The 11,346-nt window shown below is 38.6% G+C and overlaps 4 protein-coding genes across 8 annotated transcripts; 3 read left to right on the top strand and 1 right to left on the bottom strand.

Annotated features, from left to right (window-relative positions):
• Positions 1–488: 488 nt before the first annotated feature.
• Positions 489–2,410, top strand: CG34043 (uncharacterized protein). Its single transcript, NM_001038804.3, has 6 exons — positions 489–980; positions 1,041–1,308; positions 1,675–1,728; positions 1,791–1,841; positions 1,948–2,001; positions 2,103–2,410. The coding sequence occupies exons 1-6, from the start codon at positions 531–533 to the stop codon at positions 2,240–2,242; spliced, it is 1,017 nt and encodes a 338-aa protein (NP_001033893.2). The 5' UTR covers positions 489–530; the 3' UTR covers positions 2,243–2,410.
• A 139-nt stretch (positions 2,411–2,549) lies between these two features.
• Positions 2,550–9,036, top strand: Utx (Utx histone demethylase). Of its 5 annotated transcripts, none has more exons than NM_001201844.1 (15): positions 2,550–2,712; positions 2,765–3,111; positions 3,436–3,547; positions 4,794–4,969; positions 5,249–5,377; positions 5,439–5,664; positions 5,732–5,912; positions 5,977–6,234; positions 6,295–6,427; positions 6,493–7,196; positions 7,271–7,395; positions 7,479–7,898; positions 7,955–8,164; positions 8,239–8,365; positions 8,455–8,734. In NM_001201844.1, the coding sequence occupies exons 1-15, from the start codon at positions 2,663–2,665 to the stop codon at positions 8,647–8,649; spliced, it is 3,393 nt and encodes a 1,130-aa protein (NP_001188773.1). In that variant the 5' UTR covers positions 2,550–2,662; the 3' UTR covers positions 8,650–8,734. The 5 variants fall into 5 exon arrangements, with proteins under 5 accessions (NP_001188773.1, NP_609368.3, NP_723550.2 ...); NM_135524.4 differs by having other exon boundaries at positions 5,974–6,234; positions 7,256–7,395; NM_164907.4 differs by lacking the exons at positions 2,550–2,712; positions 2,765–3,111; positions 3,436–3,547 and adding an exon at positions 3,810–3,966 and having other exon boundaries at positions 5,974–6,234; positions 7,256–7,395; positions 8,455–9,036.
• On the top strand, positions 9,037–9,918 carry trk (trunk). Its single transcript, NM_057419.3, has one exon. The coding sequence runs from the start codon at positions 9,152–9,154 to the stop codon at positions 9,857–9,859; it is 708 nt and encodes a 235-aa protein (NP_476767.2). The 5' UTR covers positions 9,037–9,151; the 3' UTR covers positions 9,860–9,918.
• On the bottom strand, positions 9,896–11,310 carry Mulk (Multi-substrate lipid kinase). Its single transcript, NM_164906.3, has 3 exons — positions 11,149–11,310; positions 10,967–11,087; positions 9,896–10,912 (listed from the first exon to the last, which is right to left on the bottom strand). The coding sequence occupies exons 1-3, from the start codon at positions 11,244–11,246 to the stop codon at positions 9,905–9,907; spliced, it is 1,227 nt and encodes a 408-aa protein (NP_723549.1). The 5' UTR covers positions 11,247–11,310; the 3' UTR covers positions 9,896–9,904.
• Positions 11,311–11,346: the final 36 nt, after the last annotated feature.

Here is an 11,346-nt window from a genome sequence, read left to right as displayed (position 1 = left end):
AGCTAAGTAAATGAGTTCATTTTAAATCTTTTTAAATCGTTGCCAAGACACATAAAATATTTATTATTACCTTTTTTTCAGTTATTTTAAATTTTTTGCTAACAAATTGGTTCACCCTTTTAACGATTTTCCGTGCTTAGTGAGCTGCCCTCTTAAATTTTTCATTCATTTTATGAAGCCAGACAAACAACAGTGAAACAGTAAAAACATGCGATATAAGATACCAAAAATTTGGGAATCTTTGTACTAATTGTTATCACATAATGAGCGTAATGTTCAGACTACTTCCTCAGTTACACTTCATATCTTCATATATAAAAAAAAGTGTTATTTCGCACACCTGTTTATGCTCAATTATCGCAACTGAATTAAGACCCAAGAATGCGGGTTCCGCTGTACTTAAGCAAATTATATAAAAAGATAAGCTATATCTCTCGGCATCTGTGCATCTGAGGTTGCTTACTATCTTAAACGTGTAAGGAAACCGTGAAGACAGTCAAGATTCTCCCGCCTGCGTAGCCAAAGATACTATGATTTCGGTAGCTCTGATTATCTTGTGCTTTTTTCCGTTCGTGCAAAATGAGTACTTTCGTCCTTCGTACCAAGTCCTTGTGCGCAAAAGGAATACTCAAGGAGATTTGATCGACGGCCATTGCTATGGCAATATCATTCAGAGTCGCTTGGTTTTAACATCAGCATCGTGTTTATTGAGTGATAACGATTTCGTAAATGGTAGGGAATTGTTAAATGCTGATGAGTTGGCGGTATCATTCAAAGGCGAAGATTTGAACGAGTTGATATACCTCGTTGGTGGCATAGACGTATATCCGCAGTTCAATTTCTCATCGTTGGACAATGATATAGCGATCCTAAGTCTCAGTACGCAACTTCCGCTTTCCGAGCGAAACGATATTGAATGGGTTTTAGTCGCTGACTATGATATTACCGATTTTCCATTGGAGGAGGGTGTGGAATCTTACGTAAAAACATATCCTTTTATGTGAAAAACGATTTTATTAATATTAAAATTACTACCACAGGTTTGGAAAAATGCGGATGGAGAAAACATATATCCCGGTTATGGTGTTATTCATGAAAGTAATTTAGTTGGAATCATTTCCTATGGCTTGCCATTGAAAAATAAACGGGAATCTAATCTTGAAGTTCGGCGCCCAAATAGGTTTACGCAATTAAATCCATATTTAAGTTGGATATATACAATAATACAGAATACAGAGATTGCGGACATTCAAAATAACAACTACAGTGTATCTCTACCTTATCGTCAAAGAAAAATCGCAGAAATAGGTAATGTAAACCGAAAGTTATTTGCTATATTTATTTTGTTGTCAAAAGTAGTTTATCGTTTGCGGATTAAGAGAAACAAATAGTTTCGTAGAAACTTTCCTCTGCTTTCCCGAGAAAGATTAACTGCATTTTGATAAGAATATTTCTATGATAAAACTAAAAAGATCCACTTTTAGCCGGAATTTTAAGGTCTAAAATTTATAACGCTTTTCTTTTGGGAAGAAGGGTTATCTTAACACATTTATCAAAAATCAAATAAATATCAAAGGTACTTTACTAAAATTTTTATAAATCCATCAGGAATTTTATTTTTCATTGTTATCTAATTACATATAATTAATTAGTACATTTTTAAATATTTTTCAGTGGAGGAATTCGTTGAGCCTGATGCGGTGTATTTTCCAGACCCAGCAAACCCCAGTAAGTCTAATTTATTCAGTTTTATTTTCTAAAATAACTTTAATTTGAATATTTAATTTCAGTTAAAGATGAGATTGAAACTGAGGTAGAAGATTTGACGGACTCAGAAACTGGTAAGAAAATGAATACGGCTGTTCTACTTCGTAATTACTTTTACAAAATTTTTAAATTTTTTTGTTTTTCCTTTGCTATACTTATTTACCGAGTAATTGTTTTTAGATGCTGTAAACGTGGAAAGCGTCTCAGAAGATTTTTTAAACACGGAGGACCCTTGTAAGTTAATTCATTGTTCTATTGATATTTAAATATTACATTGATTGTTTGAATAATATAGTTTTAATTAAAAACTACCTAAAATTTTGTTTATCTTTCAGTTAATGAAAACATTGAAAGTGAGAAGGAATTCCTAAAAAACCGAGCAAACACATCTAAGGCCAAAGGAGTTTGTGCATGGATATTCACATTTAATTTTCTTCTAGCGATAACTCGCACAATAAATTTCCATTTTTTTTAACTAAATTTTCAATTTATTTTTTGATCTTCAATAAGATCAGTTTCCATAACTTAAATGTATATTTTATCTGAAAAGTATCAAAAGAACTGCATTAAGATTCAAATTTTTAAAACATAAATTGTAAACAGCATCTGTATTGATTTGGTGTATAATAAATTGTTATCAGCTAACGCGAAAATAAAAATTATTTGGTCACAGTTTCCCACAATTTTCCAATCGTTCCAGTTCCGTTATCGATTGCGCAGTGAGAAACTAACTTCAAAAAAGGCGTGACACGTCGACGATAGAAAAATGTATCATCTCTAAGAATATTTTAGTGTCATCTCTAAACTAAAAATATAAATAAAAAAATATTTTAAAAACTACGCTGTATTTTGCCCACGCTTCTAAAACCCAGTAGATTTAACAGTTGGTTTAAAAATGGGGCAACTAACTTTCGAAGATGATTGCCTGATCCGCGAACTGGATAGGTACGATTAATGCCACCCGCTCGAATCTTGTTTAATAATATTTACGTTTCAGTCGATACTACGGCTTTTTGGATTTGTCCAATTCGAAAAATGCGGAATTAAGGAATCTCGTTCAGCAGACCATCACAAACTTACAAAACTACATTGCAAATGGTCAGGTTCACGAATCAAAGAACAGCAGTGATAATAAAAATGCTATACAAAAGTTTGAGCCATCAACTCAAGCAGGTGAACATATGGAAAACACATCTTCCCGAAACAATGACGACACCAAACCTTTCGAGCAAGATGCCAAGGAAAAGGTGTCCATCATTGAAGAAAAACACCAGGATGAACACTACGTTAACGCTCTTTGCAAACTTGGCCACCTGCATCTTCTTCTTGGCGAATACTCCGAAGGTAAATACATAAATCCAGATGCACATGTCCAGATACAATCAGTGCACTCTGCAAATGACATCTATAGGATATATAGGATGCTTGTAGTCCTCACAAATTCATATATTGTGAATATCTGGTTCTTTTACCTTACATAATGTGTCAGGTGGAACAATTGTTTCCAAACTCGGGAACATAGTTGTAGAATGCCGCATTAATGACACACTTTAACATTAAATACTGCTAAACTGCAGAGTACGACGCATAAATAACATAACACTTCAATCCATCACGAGAGATCCTGAAAGAATTGAGTTGTTTTTTAATATCTTATTCTTTTTGTAGCTTTATCAGCGTACCAAAAGTATTTAAGATTCCGAGAAAACAATTACTGGACAAATCATGCATTTATCTATGGAATAGGCGTTGCTTATTTTAAACTTCGGTGCTTTAAATGGTAAGTTTACTTATCTTTTTAATATTTTAACTGCTTAAATATATTTGTTGTATTTAAGAAATATCTTTATGCTACGTTCAAAAACAATTAAGTTATATTTAATAATTAAAACCCATTACATGCGATTTTGATATGAATCGTTTAAACGTAGATGCATGTGCAGTGGAAGCACATTTATTTATCAATTGTAATCATCGATGGCTCTTATCGATGTATACGTTTCGCTTTCATATCGTTCCCATTTAATCACGATATCGCGCCTGTCACATCCCTATTGTATTGATATTAAATTGTTTACTAAATAGATTCTACACGAAACAACACTGCCACTAATATTATATATATATTTGTAAACAATTCACAACGAATTAAAATTAAGACTGCCGAGATTTTTTCGAATAAAAAAAGTGCGTTTACTGGTTAGTTTTGAATCTTTTCATAGTTGTCTGGGTTCTAAAGAAAAAAAAAACAAATGGATGCTGTAAACATTAACACTTACAATAATAATAATTAAACCGATGTAATATTGCCAAAAATTAAAATGAATATATGTGTTTTCATTGTATTCCTTTGTTTGTTTTTGCAAATTCGCTGTTATAAAAATACATAAATTCTCGTTACATGCATGCATGTATGTACACGGTGCGTGTGTGTGCGTGTGTCTGTGTACAAAATGCAATGAGTGCCCCCCTTTAAGGTCGTTAGTTGAATTGCGGGGTAAAATGTGTTCTTTGTTTAATTTTATTAATTTCGAAAGCTAACATTTAGGCAGACCGCGTCCGACGCAAATAATCAATGATTCTCAGTGCAATTCTATCTGATAAAAAGCCATGAAACGGTCTGTCTCGTTTTTTTGAGTGCACGCAGACATGTCTGCCGACACGACGGCTGCAAGTTCTATTGTTATTTATAAACAAAACCTGCATTTTGCAGGCATATTTTAGGAGATTAACATTTAAGTTTACTGTTGTGCACTTATCATCGGAGTTCTAGTTTAATTAAGTATGTTACTTGAATTTGTTTGTTCAAATGGTTATTTGTATGTATGTATGTACATACGCGTGCATGTGTGTACGTGACTGCATGCACATAAGTATGTATGCACTTATGTAAACACCGCTCACTGTAAACAATTACTATAAATTAAATATAAAACAAAATTTAATAAATTAAAATAATACATTCAAGTTATAACAAATAATTCAGAACAACGAATAAAAAAATTAATTTACTTACTTTTTTCCAGGGCCATCAAATCGTTTCAGGAGCTTTTATACCTAAGTCCCAATTTTACATGTGCAAATGAAGTTCATTTGCGTCTAGGTCTTATGCTAAAACACTGCGGGGAGTTCCATATTGCCCTAAAACATTTACAATTGGCGCTGCTTTATACATATCCTTCGACCTTTTCGGAACTTCAGGGTAAGATCTATTGAATAATTATAAACTTTTGCATATAAGTTTCATGTGTAATTAAAACTGTGATCTGAAAAGGTTTTTCTGTTCTTCAGTTATTTACTTATCATCTTAAAATGTTATCTTATTATTGATATATAAACAACTTATATGCAAAAAGTCCTCATACATTGAATTATCAAGTAATACGATGAAGGCAAACTTCTATGATTCATTCAGAATTTAAATATTTTGCAGTACGTTCACCCCGTGTCTTAAACTTTATTCATTATTAATACTTTGCAGTCAAATTTCAAATCGCGCATTTGTACGAAGTTCAAAACAAGCACAAGGCGGCAAAGGATGGCTACGAATTTCTTCTAAATGAGAAAAACATCTCCTTGGAGCTCAAAGCAGATGTTTATCGACAATTAGGTAAGTTAAAAAGTTATATTTTAAGCTGGTAGAGACATAACTTTTTATTGAATCCTTATAGGATGGATGTACCATTGCGTAGAATGCCTAGGCGAAAAAAAGGAACGTGAAGCAAACGCATTAAATTTTCTACAAAAATCAATCGAAGCTGACCCAAAGAGTGGACAATCATTATATTTACTAGGAAGGTGTTACGCCGGCATCAATAAGGTTCATGATGCTTTCCTAGCATATCGCAACTCGGTGGAAAAAAGTGAGGGGAATGCTGATACTTGGTGCTCAATCGGGTAAAATAACAATGAATGTGTTTAGCTTGGCCCCTATCTTATTTGTATTCTACACATGCACTTCTAGCGTCTTATATCAGCAACAAAATCAACCCACGGATGCCCTTCAAGCCTACATATGTGCTGTGCAACTGGATAAAGACCATAAAGCCGCGTGGACCAACCTGGGTATACTTTATGAGAGCTGTGGTCAATTACGAGATGCCTATGCTTGCTACTTAAATGCAACCAAACAAATATCATTCCAGGTAAATTTATATATGCAATTGTAGCCATTTCCAATACCTAACACACTTGTTTTGCTTGAAGAAGTCTTCGTTAATTCGAAAAAAACAAGCAATACGTATGAAAAAGGACACAATTGGACTGTCGAAAGGCCTGTCTCAGAGAATCACTTTCCTGGAGGGCCAGCTCAGTCAAGCACCATTGCCAAGTATTACATCCAAGCGCCGCCAGCTGTGTTCAATCGAAGAAGCTTGGAACCTGCCAATATCATTAGAAATGAACTCTCGCCAACAACAAACAGCGCAGATGCTACCAAGACAGGTCACAAAGCAAAGTCCAGTACAGGTGAATTCCTTAATCCTAAACCAATCAGTGGGCAATCAACTAAATCATGTTTTTAAACAGGGACCGCCACCACCTTATCCGCATAGCCAACTCAGCCAAAGTCCCATACCTTCGAAACGTATTAAGGAAGATGGCACAAGCCAACAAGAAGTAACACAAAACAACAGTCAGACATCAGCGCAAAATCTAATAAGTAAGTGACCAATTTAAATAGTATATATCTTAAAGTATTAAATCACTTTTTAACACTCCAAACAGACATTTCGGAATCTTTAAACCAGCGCAACTTCAACGCCATGCCGGAGAGCAACAAAAGTTCGGAGCAAAGTGTTCTTGACACCTTCGACGACATCTCGAATGATATTTATAAACAGAATGAGAGCATCAAGCTCGAACGTTTGAGCCAGGATGCACTGAGTAACAATGAGGACTCGAGGCATGATTTTATTGGCGGTGACAACGCCGACATCTCGACCACGTTCAAAATACAAATGGACTCGAAGCAGTTGATGGTAGCTGTGAAGCTGCTGCCGATTGATGAACCGCCCGTGCACTGTACCATTTTGCAAGTGAATGCGCCGCCGCCATCTCCGCCCGATTGCCCACCGCAGAAACTGACGCGAGATCAACTCCTGCCTCCCACACCCTCTGTTCATTTAGAAAATAAGAAGCACGCGTTCAGCCCACAGTTGCAGGAGTTTTGCCTGAAACATCCGATTGCCGTTGTACGCGGCTTAGCGGGCGTCTTGAAGCTAGATCTCGGTCTCTTTTCGACCAAAACGTTGGTGGAAGCCAACCCGGACCATAGTGTTGAGGTTCGGACACAAGTGCACCAGTCTCCCGATGAAAATTGGGACACTTCGCAGGGTAAGCGCGTCTGGGCCTGCATTTCCCATCGGTCTCACACAACCATAGCCAAATATGCCCAATATCAGGCATCCAGTTTTCAAGACAGCTTGAAGGTAATGTTCGTTGGGTTGGTTCCTCTTTAACATGAATACAAGTTTACTTTATCGTGTAGCTTATTTTACCGCAGGATGAAAGCGATAAAGGTTTCCCCGGCTCGCAAGCAATGTCGGATTCAGACTCAAAGGACTCGGTATCCAATTCGAACATTGTTCTCAAACGTAAAAAACACAAAATAAACAGCAAAATGTTGAGGTAATAGAAACTCCAAACCATTTATGTCTGCATTACGAACTTTATGAACATAAATTAAATGCTTATTTCGCTTTTTTTTTTAGGTTCGGGACCAACGTGGACCTCTCCGATGAAAAGAAATGGAAACCACAATTAACAGAGCTACAAAAACTGCCAGCTTTTGCGCGAGTTATATCCGCTGCCAATATGCTATCACACGTGGGCCACGTCATTTTGGGCATGAACACCGTTCAGCTGTACATGAAGGTGCCCGGAAGTAGGACGCCTGGCCACCAAGAGAACAACAACTTCTGCTCAATCAACATCAACATCGGTCCTGGCGACTGTGAATGGTTTGCCGTCCCTGACGCCTACTGGGGCGGAGTTCACAATCTTTGCGAGAAGAACAACATTAGCTATCTGCACGGCTCGTGGTGGCCCGTCCTGGAGGATTTATACAAGGAGAATATACCAGTTTATAGATTTATACAAAAGCCCGGTGACTTGGTTTGGGTGAATGCCGGGTAAGCACTGAATATGAAAGGAAGGATGATGTATTAACAATCAAACCTACTTTCAGATGCGTCCATTGGGTTCAGTCGATCGGTTGGTGCAACAACATTGCGTGGAATGTTGGACCCTTGACTGCCCGTCAGTATTCTCTTGCCATCGAGCGATATGAGTGGAATAAAGTGCAGGCCTTCAAGAGCATTGTGCCGATGGTGCATTTAAGCTGGAATCTTGCAAGGAATATTAAAGTGTCTGATACCAAACTTTTCGAGCTGATAAAGTGAGTTAGCAAATGATAGGAATCACCATTATGCAGATACTATAGGGCATACATATGTAATTTGTAATTTTCAGAATGTGTTTGCTGCAAACGTTGAAAAACGTATTGCACATACAAGAGTATGTCAAATCGAAAGGTGTGGAAATACGTTTCAATGGACGCGGAAAGAACGAAGCATCCCATTACTGCGGACAATGCGAGGTATTTAGCGTAGTATTATTAACATATTTATACAGTTTCCAAAGGTGATATGAATGCAGTTTATTTAATCATTTGTGCACTCTTTGCAGGTTGAGGTTTTCAATGTGCTGTTCATCAAGGAGCAGGAGAAACGACATGTGGTCCACTGCCTATCGTGCGCGCTGAAGCTATCTCCGTCGCTCCAGGGAATCGTTTGCCTGGAGGAGTATCGTCTGTCTGAGCTGCAGCGCGTGTACGATTCGTTTACTTTACACAGAACCCAAGGACTAGCATACACTCAGTAGTTGTAATACGAGGAATCATTTTAAGTAATGCAGATTTAATATATGTATATTTTACAACGTACAATATACTCTCTATTGTTTTGATAAAACATAACGGTACGAATATATAGAGATGGGATTTTTCGAATAAAGCCATCAGAGCAGTTTTTTCGGCTATTATGTTTGATAGTCGAAAAAACTGGAGCCCACTTGAGTAGCGAAACTTACCTTATGATGACAATTTTATTATGACTTCAAATATTTAGACCCATCTTTTATAGTTTAATTTAAAAAAAAAAACTTTAAATTTATCCAAAGTTTAGAATGCGTTTTAATTATATATATGAATAAATTTAATTTATAATCTTTCGCAATGACACTGAAATTAAAATCCTTCTTTTTATTGAATTGGCTGTTATTACTTTAGTACCTAAATAAGTTACAGTGTAGAGAGCAACGATAACTGCTGTAAACACGATAAATCAATTGGTTGATATTGGTGTAGCCCTGTTTTTAGCCAGCCATGTTTCTGCGTATACTGTGTCCAACTATGAAATCCCAAAGTGAACTGGCCATTGTGCTCACTTGGTTGGCAGTGCTGGGGACGGCTCAAGATGATGCCGATTACTGCGCCGAGCTATCCACGCAGTCGCTGGCCAAAATTCTGGGACAGGCATTTAATCCGCGCTACATGAGCATCGATCCGCCGGGCGAGCCCGAGGAGAAGAGCTATCATCTGGGATACAAGCGATCGTCGTACGAGCTGCCCTTCTATGCGGACAGTGATGCGATTTCGGTTAGCCACTTTCCCGCCTGGGAGACCAACCACTTTGCGCTGGTAGAGAAGAAGAAGGAGGCACCGAGGAGCAAGAGTCTGCGCACGAGAAGCGCCTTCATGGATCGTGTGGGACATCCGAGAATCGATGGGTTCAAGCAGCGGCCGTGGGAGTGCTCGTCGAAGATCAACTGGATTGACTTAGGCTTAAATTACTTTCCACGCTATATCCGTTCGATCGAGTGTATTGCCAGAAAATGTTGGTATGATCACTTTAATTGCAAGCCAAAATCATTTACAATAAAAGTACTGCGCCGTAAAACTGGCTCATGCATTCGAATAAACGATAAATTGATTTTGATCACCGCAGAGAAGTTTGAGAATGATTATACGCAGCTCTGGATTTGGGAAGAAATAGCGGTTAACTTTTGCTGTGAATGTGTTATGCTATACTAGTAGCGCCATTTAATCAAGATTTAATTAATATACACGTTTAAAATGTCAACAAAAAACTTTAATAGCATTGGGAACAACAGATACCTTAATGGGTCTTGCATCGTACTCCTCGCCATCGATGGAGTAAAACTTCTCGCCCATTTCACCATCCGGATGCAGTTGAATAGTCCTGCTCTTAACCACCAAGCTGGGTAAAATTTTGCTGCACGTGACTTCCGGAATTTGTTTGATAAACTCCCAGCCCGGCTGCAGGGAGCTTATAAACTGACTTTCCAGCTCCGCAAAGTTATCCTTGTTCTGAACACAATTGATGTTAATCTGGCTGGCTTCAGCGCTTCCCTCGAACTTCTTGCTGCAATTGTCGTTCTTGACGAGCGGCCTCTTGGTTTCACCCGGATTATTCTTGTACTTAATGAGGCCTCTGGTGAAGAGGCCAGAAGGCTGGGCGGTCTCCTGGCGCTGCACAGTAGCAGCACAGTCAACGCAGCCAGGACACGGCGGTGTGTACACATAGTCGGTCTTAAGGCTCCAGTTATCGGCAAAGGACTTGGACGCAGCGGAAGCGTAGTGTCGCAGTGGTCCAAAGTACCAGTACTTATCCTTTGCCGCATCGATGTCCTCCAGCAGACCCCAGGACAGACCATTAAGACCGAATATGGGCTTCAATTGGCTATTGCTGCCATCTTCTTCATTGATCACATCAAAGCGGATCACACTCTGGTACTGGCTCTCATCCTTGAGCATAGGTTCAAGGGCTTTCGAAAGACTTTTCACATAGTCGACGTCCTTGACGCCAAAGATGTTGATGCGCTTGGATGCGGACTGCACCGAACGTCCCAGCGGAAGGATGGTGATCGGGCAGAGATTGCCGCGCCTACGCATCAGCCCAGTGACCACCTCCGATGAGGTGCCGTCGCCGCCGGCAACAACAATGGCATCGGGTAGCGTTGCCAACTCCTCCACGTAGGTTTTGGCATGACCAATGTGATTCGTCCGAAGGATCTCCACCGAATATCCAGCTAAATGCAAAACCGGCTCGCAGTAGTTCTTAAACTGAAAATCTATGGCTGGGTTATCATCTTAGTCAGCTGTGTGCCAGCTACTTACAAACTTCTCCGATCTCTTCTTGTTGGCCACCGGATTCATGACCACCAGTACCTTTTTGGGGCGATCCGATATCCAGTTGGCCTGAATGTTGGAGGCGAATTCCCGCATATGTTGTTCAATCCTGGAGAGCAAATAAGGGGGTTAAAGTTGCGTCAAATTTTCACGGTTTTCTGAATGCATACTCGATGTGAGTTTTCAGCGCTTGCAGCGCGTACACAGATACTGCCGCTCCGAACGTGCATTTCTTCCAATTATTCCGAATTACTCTTAAATAATTCATATTTTCAATTTCGACCGATGATTTTGATTCCACATGTATTGGTTTGGCCGCACACAAACAGCTGGATTTTAGATCGTCAAGGGTATTCCAGCCAGTTTAC

The sequence above is a fragment of the Drosophila melanogaster genome, chromosome 2L (assembly GCF_000001215.4).
Source record: "Drosophila melanogaster chromosome 2L".
NCBI classification, from domain to species: domain Eukaryota; kingdom Metazoa; phylum Arthropoda; class Insecta; order Diptera; family Drosophilidae; genus Drosophila; species Drosophila melanogaster.
This window is presented reverse-complemented; position numbering and strand designations above follow the sequence as displayed.